The 21,277-nt window shown below is 37.4% G+C and overlaps 1 protein-coding gene across 6 annotated transcripts in view; it reads left to right on the forward strand.

The window, feature by feature from the left end:
* MPP7 (MAGUK p55 scaffold protein 7) overlaps positions 1-21,277 on the forward strand; it is a 264,439-nt gene that overhangs the window by 206,655 nt on the left and 36,507 nt on the right. For 3 of the 6 annotated variants that reach the window (XM_017861696.1, XM_017861699.1, XM_017861697.1), the window contains exons 12-14: positions 2,528-2,548; positions 2,650-2,661; positions 4,128-4,169. The exons of 1 other annotated variant lie outside the window; for it this stretch is intronic. In XM_017861696.1, the coding sequence (XP_017717185.1) occupies positions 2,528-2,548; positions 2,650-2,661; positions 4,128-4,169 (75 nt within the window). The remainder of the gene's footprint in view (positions 1-2,527; positions 2,549-2,649; positions 2,662-4,127; positions 4,170-21,277) is intronic. 2 more of the 6 variants (XM_017861698.1, XM_017861700.1) reach the window with 2 other exon arrangements.

Here is a 21,277-nt window from a genome sequence, read left to right on the forward strand (position 1 = left end):
TTTTTTTTTTTTTTTTTTTTTTTTTTTTTTTTTTGTTCTAATTAGTTCTTGAACTCTCTCTAGAGAGTGGCTATAAACTCTAGCCCTGCCCTGATGCAGGGGAGGTGGTCATGGCTGTCTGCAGTGTGCCTTTCATGGGATACTTCTTTCTCTTGGTGGAAGGCCTAATGCCTAAGTGTCCACCTGTGACCAGATGTCCTCTCTCACAGGGACTTGATTATATTGACAGACACTCTTGGGGCTCTTGTCTGACCTGTTTCCAGTTTATTCCTACCAAGATAGCCACCCTCTAGGAATGCCCTGACCAGGAAAACCTGTAGATTCAGGTGTGTCGGGCAGGTGAGACACAGAGGAGGCAACATGAAATAGCAGGGGTGCATGAAATAGCAGAGGCAGTGTATTACTCACAGATCCCGGAGAGGAGGGCAGCATGCCTCACAGGGCCAACAGGAGGAGGTCTGGGACACAGACTCAACCAGTGTGTGAGAAGTTTCTGGGACACAGACTCAACCAGTGTGTGAGGAGCAAGAGAGATGGGGGACCAAAGCCTTCACTGTGGTCCAGGGCATTATCCAAGCAAGTTTTCCTTCTGGGAGTTCTAAATAGTGGGTCTAAAGAAAGCAGGCATGAGTTCCGTGGAGTTATGCTGTGACTGAGAGCTGGTCCCTACAGCATAATTGCAAGGTCCATGTGGGGTGTAGGGGTCACGGAGTGAGTCACATATGCTGTATCTGTATGTCCCATAGTGAGATGGTCACCAGCAAACAGTTGTATAAGGCAGATTTCTGGATGGGCTGCCTTGAGGAAGTCAGACCAGGCAGAGAGCTTGAAGCTATGTCAAGGGCAACTAAGACCTGTTTCTGATATGAGAAAGTTAAGCCTGGATTCACAATGGATGCCAAAGCAACATAAAATTATGAGAATTTACTATAGGGTTCTTTCTTATCTGAAAAAAATGGAGATTATAGTACTGGCCTCGTAGACTGTTGGGGAATTAAATAAGTTTGTGTATTGTAGTATACACAGAACAGTGCTTTCCACATAGTAATAATCGTGTGACTATCCCAACTCTCTTCTGAGATGAGCGTTTTGTTTATTTTTTCCCCTTTGTTCAAACTTGCTAAGAAATTCTGTTCCTTTCATTTTCTTACTGGATGTTCATTAAGCATAATACTTGCTACCGAATATATGTGTGGGGTTATATCAGTAATATAAAAATATCGTTCCCTACTTAAAAATTTTATGGAGAAACATTCTCTTGCAAATTTATACAGCATATTCATGACATTTTATTAGAATGTGAAATATATACTATATGTGATATAAATTACAGATTTTTTGTGGATTGGCATTAGTGTTTTAATTTTTTGTTGGTTTTTGTGGTATGGCTTTTATCATTTGATTTCCATGGCACTAAATCTTTAATCGAGGGTGTAGTATTTAATCTATCCCATTGGTCTTATAAAAAATAGACTCTGTGTTTAGCAACCCACTTTATAATGGGAGTACCTGAGATTTTAAAGTGACTCATCTGATGTCCATCACGCCTAGCTGTTTGCCTAAGCCGCATCATATAGTTTATTTCTTGTTTTCTAACAATTTGTTTTAGATGCACATGACAGGTCAGAGTTACTAAGACATATGCATAAATAAAGTCACAACTTGGGTGATTCAAAGCACGAGCCTGAATAATTATAATGATTTGCTTGTGATATTTCTAATACTGATCAAACCAAGCCAACATAGTTTAAGGATCCATAGGTATTTGAAAAATAAAAATACAATGGTATACACTTTCCTGGAAGTGTTTTCTTTGGCCGCTATTCTGTAGCTTGGATGGACGAGGGGAGAACTGTTCTGATCACTCCTATTTGCTCTGAGGTCATGTAGTGAAATGCGTTTTACCTTAACTCATAGTTAGATTTCCCTCTGTAATATTGCCAGTACTTTTTCCACCCTTAACTGAAAGCGAGTCTCTGAAGTCATATTTAACTTTTAAATTGCTATTTTATTAGTAATTTAGGAACTGTTTAGGATTACTTTCTAAAATACCTTTCATCAGATAATACAGACAATAAAAATAAATGATTCTGCATAACTCATTTGATATGTGTATTACATTGATAATTGTCAGGTTATTGTGAAATTTACAGGGTATTTAGATATGTTAAGGACAAAATTTGTTGTTTCTAATATCCTTTCTTCTTTCCACTATTTTTATCAAGAAATTTAAGCATTGAGCAGATTGATTTACAAACAAAACTGTTCTATGAAAATAAATATAATCCCCTTAATGAAGACATTATTTTGAAAGAAATTCTGAAGGTTTTGTTCTGGTTATTTTCCCATTTGGTTATTTGATAAGCTATGTAAGGACTATGTTTTGACAACTTAAGTGTATGCATTCTTTTTAAAACAAGCCTGTAGTGCAGCCTAAAATGTAGTTTTGCATAAATTCTATGTATTTGTTGACTGATAATTTTGAAACATTTAAAATACGTTTGTTTTCTCCTTTGGCTTTTCTAAGATGAGGAAACAGTTGAGTGTGGTAGGTGGATTTTTTTTTCTTTGGGTGCAACGTCTTCCTATTCTAATTGTATTTTCTGTACATTTAATCATTTCCTTTCTCATTTTCTTTGTGCTTCTCAGAGGAAATTAAAGGTACATGTGTAAGTTACCCTGCATAGTCTAGTAATTTTATTTAGTGCACATATATGTAGGATTAAATTGAATATAACAAGCAACTTATAAATGTACTCTGTTGTACATCCAAACATCCATCGTGAAGTTACAATACCAAAAATTGTGGTTGGACTTTGTTTTAGAAAAAAATATAAATTTTTTTTTTTTTTTTTTTTTTGCTTTATGGAGCAGAAACATAGAATGTAATCTGAAATAATACATTATATTTTTATTCTGTCAGTAGTCTTAAATGTGAATGAAATAAACAGTATTATTCAAATGTATTGACAGACTTATTTTGATGTAGGATCTAGGGGCACCTCAATTATTTGATTTCTGTGCAGTCTATGCTGCTAGTTCCACAAGAAAGAGGCCTAAAATAATAAGTACCCCACTACTTAAATAAAGTTTTTAAGATACGTATAGCCTAGTATTCATGTGACTTCAAAATACTAGCTCATTGCTTACTTTACAAATGTTTTTATCGGTTCTTTACAAAAATAGCAATAACGTTCTCCTGTTACTTCCCAAAATGAAATCTCTTCTTATCAATAGAAAGGCCGTATTTTCATCTTAATCTTTTGTCTAATCCAGTGAGCCAAAATTAGTGCTGTATTTTACCTATTATCTAACAGCCTGATTTACAAAAATAAATTTCCTTTGAGGGATCCGATGGCATTATTTTCTTAACTTTAAAAATATAGATCAGGCACGGTGGCTCACGCCTGTAATCCCAGCACTTTGGGAGACCAAGGTGGGCAGATCACCTGAGGTCAGGAGTTCGAGATCAGCCTGACCAATATGGCAAAACCTTGTCTCTACTAAAAGTACAAAAATTAGCCAGCGTGGTGGTGCACGCCTGTAATCCCAGCTACTCAGGAGGCTGAGGCAGGAGAATCGCTTGAACTCAGGAGGCGGAGGTTGCAGTGAGCTGAGATTGTACCATTGCACTACAGCCTGGGAAACAGAGCAAGACTCTGTCAAAAAAAAAAAAAAAAAAGAAAGAAAGAGAGAGAAAGAAGAAAGAGAGAAAGAGAGAAAGAAAGAAAGGATAGGAAAGAAAGAAAGAAGGAAGGAAGGAGGAGAGAGAGAGAGAGAGAGAGAGAGAAAGAGAAAGAAAGAAAGAAAATATAAACCTCTCAGACAAGTCTCGTATAATTTTCTTGAACCTGGATCAAGAAACCACCGAAGAAAGTAGGGGGAATTAAAAAACACACACACACACAAAACCCTGCATGATATTTCAAAATGTCACTTTAAACTTAAATATAAAACAAACTGTTTTATGTTTAAGAATGGCATTGCAAGGGCTGTTGTATGCTGTGCTTTACCTAATTGTTTTAGGTGGATTTTTTTTTTTTTTTTTTTTGCATCTGCGGCTGGCCTTCTAACTGTTCTGCTTTATTTCTTGGCTTTTGTTCTGTATGCTTTTACACTCCATCCAGAAGATGCTGACTATGCTGGTAACAACAGTGGAACCTATATAGGTGAGCACTTGGCCACGGAGGAGGATCTCTTTCTTTCTGTTGCTTTCCTCGAAGTCATTACATCGTTTTATCTGAAATGAGCGCATTTGCACGCGCATGCTCTGAGATTCAGTGGGGGTGGCACACACCTTCACGTTACCCAGGCTCAATGGGCTGGACACAAAGGGTTTCCTAGTGTGCTTTGGTTATTATATTCCAGAAATGTTCCAGATGCCCTATCTTTATATTAATCTAATTTATATTTTTGATGTAAGATAATATAATTATATAATTTTTGATAGAGAATGAAAAAGCATCCTATTGGCACTAAGCAATTTTACACAATTAATGGCATCTGGACTTTTCTAATTACCTAGTTCATTGTGAATTAATCAACACTTCTAAACAACCTTTTTCTTCCCAACAACTTTCTGCTTATTTGTTGTTGTTGTTGTTTTTGAGATGGAGTCTCACTCTGTCACCCAGGTTTGAGTGCAGTGGCATAGTCTCGAGTCACTGCAACCTTTGCCTCCTGGGTTCAAGTGATTCTCCTGTCTCAGCCTCCTGAGTAGCTGAGATTACAGGCACCCACCACCACATCTGGCTCATTTTTGTATTTTTAGTAGAGACAGGGTTTCGCAATGTTGGCCAGGCCGGTCTCAAACTCTTAACCTCAAGCTATCTGCCCGCCTTGGCTTCCCAAAATGCTGGAATTACAAGTGTGAGCCACCATGCCCGGCCACTTTTTGCTTATGTTTTCTTATGATTTCTTATTCCCACAGGCCCCTCCTAAGTAAACATTGACTGAACAGCCCCAAATATAAGTAAGCCTTATGACCAACTTTCTAATCTGTATTGGCAGGAAAAATTTCTAGTTTGCAGATGCCAAGGGTTGTTATACACAAAAATATTTAGAAATTGCTCAAAGCATTAAAATGATCTTCCCTAATGTTTTACCTTCAGACTTTCCCACTCTTGCCACATCCAGGCATCATGACAAACTCTCTGCTTTTAGTAGTGAGAGGGAGTGAATCGTGTAGAGACACACTTTTATTATTATTATTTTTTGAGACAGGGTCTGGCTCTGTCACCCAGTATGGAGTGCAATGGCATGATCTCGACTCTGCAACCTCCGCCTCCCAGGCTCAAACCATCCTCCCACCTCAGCCTACCAAGTAGCTGGGACTACAGGCCTGCACCACCATGGCCAGCTAATTTTTTTGTATTTTTGGTAGACGGGGTTTCACCATGTTGCCCAGGCTGCTCTCAAACTCCTGAGCTCTAGCAATCCACCTGCCTCGGTCTCCCAAAGTGCTGAGATTATAGGCATGAGCCACCATGCCCAGCCAGAAACACATGTAGAGATCAGCTGCTTCAGCTCTCTTATTTTAAGATTAATAATTATGTATGATGATAATATCTCCTGGTTATTGAAGAAATGCACCAGAGACTGTATTTGGTATTTACTGTGCATTCTCTCTAATACTGTGAGGTTAGTGGTATTGTATTTATTTTAAGAAAAAGAAACAAAGGTCGAGAAAGTTTACAGTATTTACCTGAGGACTCAAAGATGGTAAATGGAGCATCCTGAAGTCACATCCCCATCTACAGAGACAGAATATTTGTGCTGTATCTTTTACAATTGCTGCCTTTTGATTTTTCATTTTACAAAACAAACTAGAAAACCCTTTCCAGATATATGGAGTATTTCAATTTCTAGGCTAGAGAAAATCTACTAAGTAAGAATTGAATGATGAAAGACATTTTATTAAAATTGTATTCTTTACTCATTTCAGAATAATATAGTGTGCCAGATACCCGGTACATCCATTAACACCTCCCCCTACATCACCAGAAACTGTAATGGCTTAAAACAGCAAGCATTTATTCTCTTGATACTGTGGTCAGCAATGTGGTTCTTCTGGCCTGGGTCAACTTGGTGGATCTGTTCAGTCTGGGGTCTTGGCTGGGGTCTGGTTGGTTTGGGGGTGCTCAGGTCGGGGAGCTTGTTTGTGTTTCATGGAGCCTTTCACCTTTCGCAAAGCTAGGCTATGCAGTGATCTCAGAGTTCCAGAGAACAGCAAGAGAAAACAGTCTCCAGGACATAAATGCTCAGGAAGCCTCTTCTTGCATCAGATCTGCTAATGTCTCATTGGATGAAACAAGCCTCATGGCCAAGCCAGGGTTACTGTGGAAGGAGACCCCCTGAGAGCTTGGGTACAGGGAGGTGTGAAGATGTGGACGGCCATCACTGCACACTTCCATATCTCTCAAAAACAGAAAGAGTGGTACCTACTCCCTAACTTTAAGGGCTTATACGCAGTCAATCAGACAGTAGAGATTATAGAAAACTGCAGCGTAAAGCACTATCTGATGACTGTCACATAAAATGCTGTGATTCTGAAAAGGTGGTGATCATCTCAGCCTGAAGCAACCAGAGACCCAGTCCCACAAGAGAGGCCATAAGAGCTGGACACCAAGGTTTAGGTGTAATTCCAGGTAGTGTGGGGGATAAAGATAGAAGAGAATAGCATGAAAAGAGATGACTTGCAGAGCACTGGACATATTTAAGTTCGATGATATGTAGATGGTGGGCCTGGAAATTTAGTTTGGTACTGGATAATGTGAGATCATAAGTTTTAGGTTAAGTAATTTACACATTTATTAAAGTTTTGCCAGATTTTGGCACCCAGTGTTATTCTTTGTATGAAATTTCATCCAAAGAACAAAATATGGATTTTAAATCTGTGTCTGTCTTCTAGCATTTAGGAGTGTTGTAAAATGAGTATTTAATCAGTAAATATATTATACATTGATGTGCAAAAGCAAGGGGTGATCAGAAATGTGGGCTTCTTTAGAACACGTAAAGAAAATGAGTTCTGACAAAATGCCATTGAATTTGGCAATGCAAAATCACTGCTGACATCTGAGAAACATTGTCACCAGAAGCCAAATTGCAAGGTGTCACGGAGTGACAGAGCTGACAGCAGAGGAGGGATCACAGTTGAGTCCGAGGCAGTTTTTATAGTTGAGGATTGGAGTGCTGCAGTGGGAGAGAGGATGATCTCATTTTTATAGGCAGAGATGACTGAGCCAATGGTAAAGAATTGAATACCTGAAAAAGGAAATCATTAACTGTGGTTAACCGTTAAATGATTCAAAGCTTCAAAATAACTTTTCTTTCAAATATCTTTTGATTTTGTTTCCTTGTGACTTATTATTCCCATAACCCCTCTAAATAACCGTCGGCTGAACAGCCCCCAATATAATCAACTTATGATTAACTTTCTAAGGAAATCTCCAGTTTGGAGATGCCAAGGGATGTTATTAATACAAACAAAAGCAAGACTCCAGAAATTGTTACAGGCATTAAACTTATCTTCACCTACATTTCTCTTCTGACTTTCTCCCCACTGCTATGGACAGGTGTCCTGGTAAGTTCTCTGCTTTTAGTAGTGAGAGGTAATAGTCTAGAAACACAGTTTTAGAAATCAATTCCATTCGAGAAAAACGTCCAAATAAGACTAGATTGGGTGGAATTTAAGACTACGGCAGGGTTTAGATAAAAGAATTTGGCACTAGCAGGTGAAGTTAAGCATACAGATAACACACGGCCCAGCAAAATTATTTCTTTGGAAAAGGTGGTGAACTTTGTGCTTCCAAGAGACCATTCTACATCACCCAATTATAGAAGAAGGCAGGGGATCATCTAAGTAGAATGAGAATAGCATGAATCATGTAATAATTCATATCAAACTGGTGGCTCACAGACACTCTGGAGGAGAAGGACACTCAGGAGTTCAAGACCAGCCTGGCCAACATGACGAAACCCCATCTCTACTAAAAATACAAAAATTAGCTGGGCATGGTGGCGCATGCCTGTAATCCAAGTTACTCAGGAGGTTGAGGCAGGAGAATTGCTTGAACTTAGGAGGTGGAGGTTGTAGTGAACTGAGATCGCACCATTGTATTCCAACCTGGGCAACAGAGCCATACTCTGTCTCAAAATAATAATAATTAGCTGAGCTGTGTTATAACTGATTCCTTAATGGAGAGATTAAGAGCACTCCAGTTCATTGCAGTCCACACCATTCCTCATTACTTGCCAATTCCCAGACAGGTTGTCAGTTACCATTATCCTAACAGTTGTACTGGTGCTTGTGCTACAAGAGCAAAGTATTTCTTTGTATCCATATTCTCAACCATGGGGAAGTAAAGGTAACCCAAGAGTGTTTCTAGAAAAACGAGACAACATGTTTCTTCAAGGGCTGATATGCAAAATATATTCCTATTGGCAAATGGATAACTTAAGGTCTTTCTGCCTACCTGGCTTTGACAGGATTTTATGTTTTGTTTTGTTTTGTTTTTCTTTCTTTTTTTTGTGATGGAGTCTCGCTCTGTCTACAGGCTAGAGTGCAGTGGCGTGATCTTGGCTCACTGCAACCTCCGACTCCCTGGTTTAAGTGATTCTCCTGCCTCAGCCTCGCAAGTAGCTGGGATTATAAAGTACCAGCTTTTCACTCCTTTCAACTCTTGGTCTTAGAAAAAATAGTTTCATTTCCATCCTTGAGTATGGCAAAGGGAAAAATGTGGCCAGTGTGTTTTAGTATATGTGCATCATGACAGCATTTCTTTATGTCCTCCTGGTCTAAATACTTATTCTAATGTGTGCAAGAGACAACCACAAGGTTTGTGCACCTAGAAGTTCCTTGAGATAACCACCACGATAAGGAAACCTAGGAGGATACCTGAGAAGAGAGTCATACGATATAAAAGACTTTTAAAAGAATACGTCCTTCCACAGTGAAATAGTAGGACAGATAAATGAATAGTGTTGCTGATAAAAGTATCTTCTTTTATGGTAACACTTCAACTAATGATCAAAGATTTGACATTAGTTCTTTTGTAGAATAAGCAAGTTTGATCATAGTCTCCCATTTAAAAAAGAACATATTGCTAAAAAGTTACTTTGTTACAAATAGCTTGAGAAAATTGATTGTCTTGTGGAATTCTGTTTTTCCCGCAAAGCCAAATCCTAAAAATTCCTACAGATCTTATGTGGTTTTAAAACAAGGCCATAAGCAACATGCTAACATAAATGGCAAAGCTATTTTATGATAAACATATGTGTTTAGCAAACGTGTTAAAATGTTCTGTGACTTATTGTAATTGTGGGACTTTTTAGTAGTTTTCCTCCCCCTCCCACTTTTTTCCTCTTAACCACTTCTTAACCCCCCTTTTTTGGTTGGGTTATTCATCAGTCTTCTGTTAATTTGATGAGCTCTTCTTTTATTATGAATATTCATCCCTTCTCTGTTGCTCACATTTTCTTCTGGTCTTCTGGTTGTGTTTTAACTTTTTCTGTGCTATATTTTAGAGCATATAAGTATTTTTCTTTTCACAAATCTGTGAATCACTTCCTTTTGTCTTCTGTTTTCTTTTGTATTCCTCATACCAAAATTATTTAAAATAATTTAAAATTGTGGCCAGGCACGGTGGCTCATGCCTGTAATCCCAGCACTTTGGGAGGCTGAGGCGGGCAGATCACGAGGTCAGGAGATCGAGACTATCCTGGCTAACACGGTGAAACCCCGTCTCTACTAAAATACAAAATTAGCCAGGCGTGGTGGCGGGCGCCTGTAGTCCCAGCTACTCGGGAGGCTGAGGCAGGAGAATGGTGTGAACCCGGGAGGTGGAGCTAGGAGTGAGCTGAGATCGCATCACTGTACTCCAGCCTGGGCAATAGAACGAGACTCCATCTCAAAAAATAAAAATAAAAAAATAAAAATAACTTAAAATTGTATGTTTTCTTCCAAGTACTATATGCATTTGGTTGATGCAGATGACCGGCAACCCAAAGTGGGAGTCTCCTTTCCTCCCCTTCCTCCCCATTCCTGTGGCCTCTGTCGAGAGAGAACCACCTTAGCTCTGGTTGGCATTTTCTTCTGGTATTTATAGAATATAACTTTCTTATAATGCTATTTCTGGATTTTATTTAAAAAATATTTTTGAGTGCCTTTTACATTCTAGATGCTGTTCTGGGCACTGGAGTTTCAACAGAGATCAAAACAAACATCCTCCTTTTCTAGCACTTCTGTGTTGGGAGTAGGAGTGGAGACAGATTGCTGAATAATTTGTTAGATGGTAATAAAGTACTAAGAAGAAAAGTAACGTGGAAATGGAGATGGGGTGATGAGGGAGCTGAGAAAATGGGCGTTTCAAATTTAAATATGGTGGTCAAAGAAGGCCTCCCTGAGAAGGCCATGTTTGAGCAAAAACCCAAGTGAGCCTTGTTGGGAATAAGCATTCCAAACAGTGGTACAAGCATGTGCAAAGACCCTGAGACAGGATGCATGTGCACAGGCTGCCAACAACGTGTGCAAAGGCCCCAAGACAGGATGCAGGTGTACAGGCCCCCACAGTGTGTGCAAAGGCCCCGAGACAGGATGCATGTGAGCAGACCCTCCAACAGCGTGTACAAAGGCCCTGAGACAGGATGCATTGTGCATAACTGTGTGCAAAGGCCCTAAAGATGGGTCAAGAGACCAGAGTGACCAGAGCAGAGTGAATGGGGAGAGTGATAGGAATTGAAGTCGAGATAACGGAATGTTTGTGGGAGGAGGAACTTTGGCTCTTATACTCCAGATCATTGAAGGGCTCTAAGCAGAGCAGTAACATGAACTGCCTTCTCTTTGTAAGGGTCATGCTGGCAGAGCTGTTGGGAATGGATTTTGAGGGAGAAAGAGCAGGAGCAGGGAGCTCCTGTAGTCATTCAGGCAGGCAATGATTGTGGTTGGAAGCAGATGTTATCTATGGAGGTGGTGAGAAGATATCCCATTCTGGATATATTTTGATGGTAGAACTGAGAAGATTTCCTGACAAATTGGCGAACCAAGGATGGGTGTATGGTTTTTGGATTTAGTAGCTACAAAGAAGGAGTTACTATTTACTGAGATGGGAAAGACTGCAGAGGAGTAGGTTGGGCTGAGGAAAAGTTCAGGGATTCCACTTGGCATCCAAGTAGAGATCTATGACACTCCAAGATTTAAATACCAATTTGTATGATAATTATACTTTAAAACCATATTTAATAAGCTATCACTGATGTGAAAGTACACTATGTGGTATGATTCTTACTGACCTGTAACATACCCATTTCTTAGAGGTTAGCATGTTTATTAATGAAAGAGGTTTGGCTTTTATTATTAAAAGAAAGGAGAAAGCTCACTGGGCAATGTAAGTTGTATGTAGTTTGCATAAAATTTTGTAATAATCCAAGTGCAGTGGCGCACACCTGTAATCCCAACTACTCCAGACGCTGAGGCGAGAGGATCGCTTGAGGCCAGGAGTTCAAGGCTGCAGTGACCTACGATGCTGCCACTACAGCTTGGGTAACAGAGTGAGACCCTCTCTCTTAAAAAGAAATTAAATCATAGTAACAACATGAAGGTAAATTGCTAATATGCTGTAAATATGAATTGCTGAAATTTACACCATTTAAAGTTGAATCTCTGTAAGTCAGGGGCTGCCTGTATATAAAGATTGTCAAATCATGTATGTTTATGTATATACTTGCATATATACGAATTATTAGAAAAAATTCACTTCTTCTATAGGCTTTTGAAAATTTTGCTTAGCTTTGGTGGATGGCATGGAAGTTAGTTTATTTTTGGTTTTCCAGAACAGTGTGTTTGCTTCCAAAGTATAATTGCTTCTCGATGGTTGAACAGTCAGCATTAAAAATTCTCCTTTTTCCTATTGCAGTACAAAATAATCCATATGAAGAGTAATTTTTTTGTAACATTGATCAGATTTACAGACTGTTTTCCTCTGGCTAATTCATTATAGAAAACTTGTTCTAATCAATTCACAAAGCATCACTTATCATGCATCTCTTTTCTAACGTACTTTCTTACAAATAATTTCCTGAAAAGTCACTTTTTCTCACTTTTGCCCTTGCTCTGGAGTACTTCATACATTCCTTTAAAACACGATCAGTTTGGGGACTTAATGTAACTTAAGAGGGGTTTGCCATAAAGTTAAATGAAAATGAAACTGTCTGTTGTTATTTCTTTCAAATGTTATTATTTACCCACGTCTATTCCTAGGTGTTTTTTCCTAATCCTGTTTATTTCTGTCTGTCCTCCTATGTTGAAGCCACACTGATCTTCAACAAGTTATCTGCATGTTTTATAAATCCAGTAAAAATTCCCATTTATTCAATATTCAATCATTTTATTAAAGAATGTCATGCAAATTAAGTACAGCTGTGTCTAAATATTACTACCTTAATATTTTTCCAAAACATAATATTTATGCATAGAGAACATTTAGAAGCATTCTTTCAAAAGTGACACAGGTTCTTTCTTGAATACGAAAGAACACTGCATAATCTCAGCATGTCTGGAATACTACTTGGAAATATTTTTTCTGACAGAAAGAAACCATTTCTGCTTGGAGAATTTTAGGTTGCACGGACTCAACTGAGAAAACATATTAAAATTTCAAATCAATTTTTCTCTCTGTTCGGAACTATATTTTTATATACAATTTTACATATGCATAACTGTATTTTCTCATAATTTTGAAGAGATAAGTAAGAACTTATTTCTTTATTAGCTGGCTTACAAAAAACTAAATTCTCATATGGATTCTTCTCTCTCTTTTCTTATGGTGATGTTCTGTGCTGTACTTTAAAACAAATTGTCAGTGGTATCAGGAAAACTTTTAAAGACCTAAGTAATATTTTTCTTTGAAAATTGCAAATTGATATCTTGTATTAACTTTTGTGGTTTCATTAGGTACTTTGAGTTTCTATGTTTATTTTTAGCCTGAGATGAGCTGAAAGACTTAAGGGTGTTTATGGCATGTGAATATTTCTTTACATTTACTGAGAGCAACTTTGAACCTGCAACATTGCAGAGATGAATTTTCTAATAGTATGTTTGAAAGCCTTTTTCCCCTTTATCTACAAAATTAGCATGTGTATAGTTGGCTAATATAATCCATGAAAATGTTCATTTTTCTTTGGTGATTTTTTTCTGACATTGTTTTGTAAGATCAATATGGAAGCTAACTAACCTAGCCTCTTTAGATTTCAATACATCTAGATTTAGCATTTCTTCTCAGTTTAAACCTCCTCCCAAGATTTTTACTTGTTTGTTACTGTAAGATGTTCTTAATTATCCTCTGTAGTCTTTGGGATAATTTTATGATTGGCATATAATGAGAGCATCATTTTGATAATAATTTTCTATTAAGATCATGTTACTATGTTGGTTATGATTTGCACTATTACAACAGCACTGACATTGTATTCAAAATGTTTATATTAGTAGAAATGTTCAATGTTTTGTTGTCAGAAACCTAATATCGTATAATAATTTCCAGCTGCTTAGTTTTTATTAATGTCTCCATTTTAAAAAAAAAATCTTCTTAAGTTCACTTGTAGTAAATTTTTTTTCCCCTTATAGTTAAGGTACCTATTGAATCAGTTATTTGCTTGGTCAAAGGAATCTGATTTTAAGATGCAAAAAAATAACTTTCATACAATGATTTTAAAAGTCTTCTGATTAAAAAAATCTGCATTTTAATAATTTTAAGGTGAGAAAAAAATTTAAATGTTTATTTTTTTCCTCCGTTGAAAAAATTAAGCAGTTTTCTAGACTGTGTTTGCATCAAACAAATGTATTCCTTAAAACCTTAGGAACTTTGGAGTGGCTTCTTCTCTAAACCTCTATGAGTCAAGACTATTTCACGAAGACCTCTTTTCCCATGCTATAAACATGTATAACATTTAAACATATTAAAAACTTATTTTTAACATTAGAAATGCATACTATCTATTAGACCAGGTTGGTTATGTAAAAGAAATGTCATCAAAGATTGAAACTGTCCCATTTGAAAAATTGCAGGTGGTAATGTAATATTATTGATTTTCTTTGAGTTGACAGAAAGCCAAGTCCCATTTTCCCCTCATTCACATGTGGGATTTTTTGGAGGCTATTAGTGTGGGTGGTGAGTTGTCTTGACTTTGCTTGAGGGTCTTTTATGTTAATGGGCATGTTTGTAGCTAAAATGATCATGTATTTTTAATAAAATGCCATCTTAAAGGTCAACATTTTATTAAAAGTGAGATCATTAAAATGACAAATATTTACATTATTAAGTTTACATTGAAATTACATATTTGTGGGAGCCAAATAATACACTGATTTGTGATTTTAGAAAAGATTTTTTATCCATTTTATTTGGTTTGGTTTGGTTGTAAGTTTCAAAACCATAAGTACTTCTCTTTTTTTCATCGTTACCGCTTAGGTGAGACTTCTGCTTCTCTCTCTTCCTTGCCCTTAATCTTAACTTCTTATATTATATTCTCATTTTTTATACTTCTCCATGATTTTTGCTTTTGTTGCTTGCTTTATGCTTGAATTTTATGTGGCTATTCCTAACTATTGTTAATATACAAATTTGGTCTGTTACCATAATCACTGAAAAAGATAGATGATTAGAACTTGCCTCTGAGACATAACCAATGTGTATTTTGTGTTACATGCTGGTTACACAACTACATCTGCCAATACGGGTTTCATTTGTTTGTTTCTTCATATATTGTGAACTTTGTGTTTTTGTGTTTTCTTTTTCAAATTATAAATTTGAAATTATGTAGTTTTATGTAATGATATATTATAGTAATTTTGAAAAATATATAATATTATAGTAAGTTTGAAAAGTAGAACAAATTATTGTCCACAGCCCTCTCTACCTAACACAACCATTGTCTTTTAAAAAAATATGTTTTCTTCTATATTTCTGTATCCATAACAGTCTTTATGTTAGTAAAAAGGTAAAACTCATAGTGTGAGTATGATTATTGTATCCTGTCTGTTTTTTTCCATGTATTATATGAAATGCATTTCTAAGGTACTATGCAGTTTCATAATTTTAATAGTTTCAACTCCATTTCTTTGAGAAGGTGTTTTATAATTTCATCAATCATTTCCATGCTTCTGCATATCGTGGTTGCTTCCAGGTTTTTTAATTGTTAAAAAATATTGGCCAGCTGCGGTGGCATAAACCCGGGAGGCGGAGCTTGCAGTGAGCTGAGATAGTGCCACTGCACTCCAGCCTGGGCGACAGAGCGAGACTCCGTCTCAAAAAAAAAAGAAAAAAAAATATTGCTAACATTTGAAATTATAGCATAGGTAGTTATAATATGTATAATATGAAACTTATTTTAATAACAAATGATTCTTAATTTATGTATGTAAGCATTAAGATTAATACTCTATTGATGAATAATGTTTTACAAATGCAATATCGAGAAATAACTTTGAAAGCGACCAAATTGCAACTGCTCAAGTTTTAAAATTTTTTACTTAAGAGAAATTAGACTGACTGGAATACTTGCAAAAAGTTTTATTTTCTAGTCACGGGCCTGCGTTGTGAAAACACCTTAAATTACAAGTATTTGAGAGTAAGTTTTGTGTCCCCTAGTGGTTGGGAGCCAATGACACTGCCTTACATATTTTTGTATTTTGAATACAGAGGAGTATTAAAATGTGTTTCCTTATATTTGGAAAATGTCTTCCGTCAGGAAAAAAATTATGTCTTTAATCCCTAAGTTAAACCATTGGTTCTCTTTGTTAATTTTTTCTGTTAGATTATTTCATACCTAACAATGTAATAGAAATAAGCTAAATTCATTTTCTTCTATTCTGCATCTGTGTATATAGGGTAATATTTCAAACTTTCTTCTTGACTTCATTTTATCATTTAATACTTGAACCAAAGCTTTGGCCGTCTTTATTTATTACACTGAAGAGTCTACTTAAACACATGGATTGTTATACCCACCTCATAGGGTTGCTGTGAGAATTAAATTCATCCCACATAAAGCACTTTGAGTAGTGCCTGTCATCTAGTATGTGCCGGACAAATATCAACCACTACCACCGCTTACACTGTTGTTTTGGTATTGATATTAAAAAGAGAATGAAAGGCGAGGTATGGTGGCTCATGTCCGTAAACCTAGCACTTTGGGAGACTGAGGTGGGGCTAGGAGTTTGAGGTTAGCCTGTGCAACCTAGTGAGATCCCATCTCTACAAAATAAAATTTTTGAAAAGCAACGGGTGTGGTGGCATGTGCCTGTATGTCCAGCTGCTTGGGAGGCTGAGGTGGGAGAATCGCTGGACCCCAGGGGTTTGAGGCTGCACTGAGCCATGATCGCACCACTTTACTTCAGCCTGGATGACAGAATGAGACTCTTTCTCAAAATAACAAATAAATAAAAATAAAAGAGAAGCTAAATTTAGACCAAGAATCACCTTTTTCTGTCATGGCATAATAATGTACCATCTGGTACTTCAATACAACGTATGTGTCAACATTAAAGTAGTAAAAGGATTGTTGAGTATTTCTGGGACCATTGGTTAATTGTTTAGAAAAATATAAAGTTACAGCCACACTTTCCAGGTCTGATTTCATCATGATTACATGTCAGTAATTCCAGATGGAATTAAAAAATTAAGTGTAAAGCCATGCAACCCGCTTTTTAACACTTCAGAAAATATTGGTGAATATTTATCAGAACTAAGATGGAAAAGTTATAGAAACAATGGAAGGAATCACAAAGGAAAGATATTTATAAATTCAAACACATAAACAGTTTAAATTTCTTTATGATGACAGTTAAAAGGAAAATAGAAAACCTTACGTCTTTTTAACAAAACAAAGGGCTCATGACCCTATTAAAAGAGACCTGTGTCTATGTATTTATGAAGACTCTACTCACAAAGTGATCAAAATGTATAAACCAACAATTTACAGAAGAAGTAAGAAATGCTACTTCTAATAAACATGAAAAAAATACCCTCAACTCCACTAACAGTTAAAATAACAACGATGTACGGTTTTCACTTGTCAAATCACTAAAGATTTTAAAGAAGAGATGAGAAGTCCTTTGATGAGAGAATGGTGAAATGGGCCACTGTACATACTGCTGGTGGGAATGGACATTGATATTAATCAATCTGAGAAACATTTGGACAGGATCTGTCTAGTTTCTAGCAATTTGCCCTAATGAAGTCATCAGTGACATGGGATAAAGGGATGTTTATTGCAGTCTTACTGAACTAAGAAGCAAATAACAAGCAACTGAGATCTCTCCCTTTACAGTTAGATTTTTAACTTTAAGCAAAGCTATAAATTAAATGATAAATGAACAAGTCATAAATTATTTCTACTGGAAAATATTAGATAAGCAGTGTCTGTGATTAGGGACTGACCTGCAGCTGCAGTCTTAACTCTGAAGTCACTTTCCTATTGTAATAAACTAAACGTGCCGTTCCTTTCAAAAACACAAATCTCTAGCAGCTGTGGGTAAGCTCCCTGGAAAAAGCCTGTCCATAAAAATGTTGAGCCAATTACAAATTGCGAAAACATGAAATGTAAGGAAAAGTATTTTTTACGTAAAGCTGTTCCCTTACTCTAAATTCCTTGTTAATGTACCCCTTTCCCTTCCATCTTTTTAAAAGCCAGCTCTTGCTAAGAATTTTGCACTGCAAGTGAACTGAAATCAAAGAGGTTCACGTTTATCTAAAAGAATCCTCTGTGTACTTTCAGTTTAAGATCACATTTTTTGGTCTTCCTTTTAATAAGAGAAGATCTGAAGGCAAGAAATGATTAACTCCCTTTTCCAGACACAGAATTACTCTCCCTTAAGCTCAGACTTAACTAAGGTGTACTGACACATCACTCATTATTTTACTGAAATTGGAAAATTACAGCCTCTGTACTGCCTGGAAGGATGTGTTAAGTGTGCTGTTACCTCTGACTACCCATGGGGGGCAGATTCTAGAAAAATTGCCCTTAGGAGTATGGGGCAGGCTGAAAAATCATCACAAATAAATACTCTGAATTTCATAACTCTTGCTATATCTTTTGTTCTGGCTATTTTGTTGGTTGTCTGGGCTGGCGATTTTTCCTTCTTCTCACCCTGTCTGTGTATGTGTATACATATATATGTATGTACATGTATATATGTGTGCATATATATGCATATGTGTGTATGTATATCAGATGTGTGTGTATGTAAATATAGAGTATTAATATGTATTTGTGAATCAGTGGAGTAAGTAAAAAGTAAGACCAAAGGAAAGGATACTTTCTTTAAATGTAAATATCGTAATAAATAGCTATATCCCTAGAAAGAGAATCTATGAAGACAAATGAAAAAATAGTTAATACATGCTAAACCTTTCCATTGTGTTTTTTAAACTTATTTATTTATTTATTTAGAGACAAGGTCTTGCTCTGTTGCCTAGGCTGGAGTGCAGTGGCAGGATGTTGGCTCCTGTAACCTCCACCTACTGGATTCAAGTGATTCTCATGCCTCAGCCTCCCAAGTAGCTGGGATTATAGGCATGCGCCACCACACCTGACTATTCCTGTTGTATTTAAAATGTCTTAATACTTAATAAGGTACTTTAGGCATCTACAATATTTAACATATTTACATCTGGCTTTAATTTTAACATTTTGTCTGTTTTATACTATTGGTCAATTTGAAACTTATTAGTGAGCCTCTTAACTCCCCCTCCTTGCCCTGCTTTCTTTTATTTTTGCTAGACTCTGTGCTGTGGGACTACAGGGGATACATGTTCCTGCCTTCAAGGTTCTTTTAAGTAGTTGGAGGCATTGTAGCATGAATCTGTAGCTAACATGTAAAACACTTACCATATGCCACAGATGGGACCGAAAGCTTTACATGCATTATTTAATCCTTAACCACCTTGTGAGGCAGATACTACTATAATTTGTATTTTAAAGTAGAGGAAATGAGCCTTGTAGAGAAGTAAGTCAGCAGAGCCTAGGTACTGGTCCGGATCACTCTGCCAGCCTCTGCTTGGTAACAATCAGTGACCAGCTACTCCCACGGAACCCCTGTGGCGACCTCACTGCCTTTGCATTGTAAAATATCATTCAAGGCACTGAAGCTTCAGAACCTGTGTGAATTCCTGTGTGTTCACGGCACTAAAGCTTCATAACCTGTGTGAATTGATTGGTGTTGCTACAGAAAAACTGATGTGAACAAGTGCAGTGTATGGCGGCACCGTGTGTGCCCGGCAAAGAGCAGGCTCAGATGACCTTCCGAGTTTCTTCCAGCTCTAAGGCTTTCTTGTTTGCAGAGCGTTAGCCTTTGACACCTCTTAGAAAATGCCTAATGTGTCATGCTTTCTTTGTTAAAATTTACATGAAGCAGATGAAACAGGAATGGTAATAAAGTTTTTGTTGCTGCCTTTTAAAATTACTTCCATTCAGTAAACATTTATCAAGCACCTGTTCTGTAACAAGCGTTGCACACTAACATCACCCAACTATCTATGCAACATGGTCCCCAACTTTTGACACTTGTGCAACGTCACCTTAAGAGATCTGATTATCTTCTCTCTTTTCCTCTCTAACTCATTGTTTATGATGAAAGTAAAAACTTGGCTGGGTGCGGTGGCTCAGCACTTTGGGAGGCCAAGGCAGGTGGATCTCCTGAGGTCAGCAGTCCAAGACCAGCCTGGCCAACATGGAGGAACCTCATCTCTACCAAAAATACAAAATTTAGCTGGGTGTGATGGCGGGCGTCTGTAGTCCCAGCTACTCAGGAGGCCGAGGCATGCGAATCGCTTGAACCTGGGAGGCAGAGGCTGCAGTGAGCTGAGTTTGCACCACTGCACTCCAGCCTGAGCCATAGAAGTGAGACCCTGTCTCAAGAAAAAAAAAAAAAAAAAAAAAGGAAAGTAAAAACTTAAGTGAATTGTAAAGACTCAATTAGGTAAGCACATTGAAATTCAAGGTTTAGCTGTGATTTAGCTCATCAGAAATTTGTCAGGTTTTTACTTTTGGATGTTATTTCCTGTGGATGAAGCATTTATGTTCTTGTTGTATCCATTCCTGTGTCAAAAGTTTGTAGTGACTTGACAGCAAGCCTCCCTCTGTACAAGGAAAAATTATAAAGGAATTTATGGTTCTACCTGCTTATCCTGTAATTGCCTCTCATGAGGCAAGAGCTGTGGAAACATGAAATTAGAACGCTGTGAAATACCAGCATTCTAACTTGTTAGAGTAGCTCATGTATCATCTTTGTGCTAAACCAGAAGCCCCCCTAATACTGGGCTACAGTCTGGGCCAGCACACACCAGGGATAGAGTAGGTGCTGGGGGTGGTTTGGGATAACTAAATTCTGCAATTAGGAAGAGACCCTTGTCTGAGAATCACTGTGCTCAAGCACGAGGGGTAGTTGTGAGGACCTTGACTACTTCTGGTGTGGTGTGTGATGTCTGTGATAGGAAGATGGCTGGGTTCGGTGTCTCATGCCTATAATTCCAGCACTTTGGGAGGCTGAGGTGGTCGGATCTTGAAGCTCAGGGCTTCAAGACCAACCTGGGTAACATGGCAAAACCTTATCTATACCAAAAAAAAAAAAAAAAATTAGCCAGGTTTGGTGGCGCATGCCTGTGGTCCCAGCTACTCAGGGGGCTGAGGTGGGAAGATGGCTTGAGCCTGGGAGGCAGAGGTTTCAGAGAACCAAGATCGTGCCACTGCACTCCAGCCTGGTCAACAGAGGCAGACCCTGTCTGAAAAAAAAAAAAAAAAAAAGGGTCCCTTTTCTGGATTCTATGAAACTTTCCCTATAACCTAGAAAACAAGATGAACAAAGAGTAATAGACAGCTTTTTCTCTGGCACTTTTCATAGAAGTTTGAATCCTCTCTGCACGTGTGATTTTAGAATCACACCTCTTTTTCTCATCCTAGGGCCAGAGGGATGCATTTACCTTCTAGCTTCCCTTGGATATCATCTCTGTCTTATAAGATAACCATGTGTTTACAACTTGTCCTGTTCTCTTCTCCTCTTTACCTTTGTAAAGGAGCTTTAAAGCAACTGTCTTCCTTGTTTTAGATCCTTTATAAACAACCTTGTCTCTCAATTCAAATATCTTCTCAAAATCAGAGTGACTCTTAGAGGGCCACAGAAACATGTTATCGGATGAACTTTAGTCACTCTGTCCTTAATATCTTGACTGATTTTTATTAAACTCTGAATCCATAAGGTGAGTCACATAAAGCCATTGTTAGT

Source organism: Rhinopithecus bieti, unplaced genomic scaffold (genome assembly GCF_001698545.2).
Source record: "Rhinopithecus bieti isolate Rb0 unplaced genomic scaffold, ASM169854v2 scaffold_58095, whole genome shotgun sequence".
In the NCBI taxonomy this organism is placed as follows: domain Eukaryota; kingdom Metazoa; phylum Chordata; class Mammalia; order Primates; family Cercopithecidae; genus Rhinopithecus; species Rhinopithecus bieti.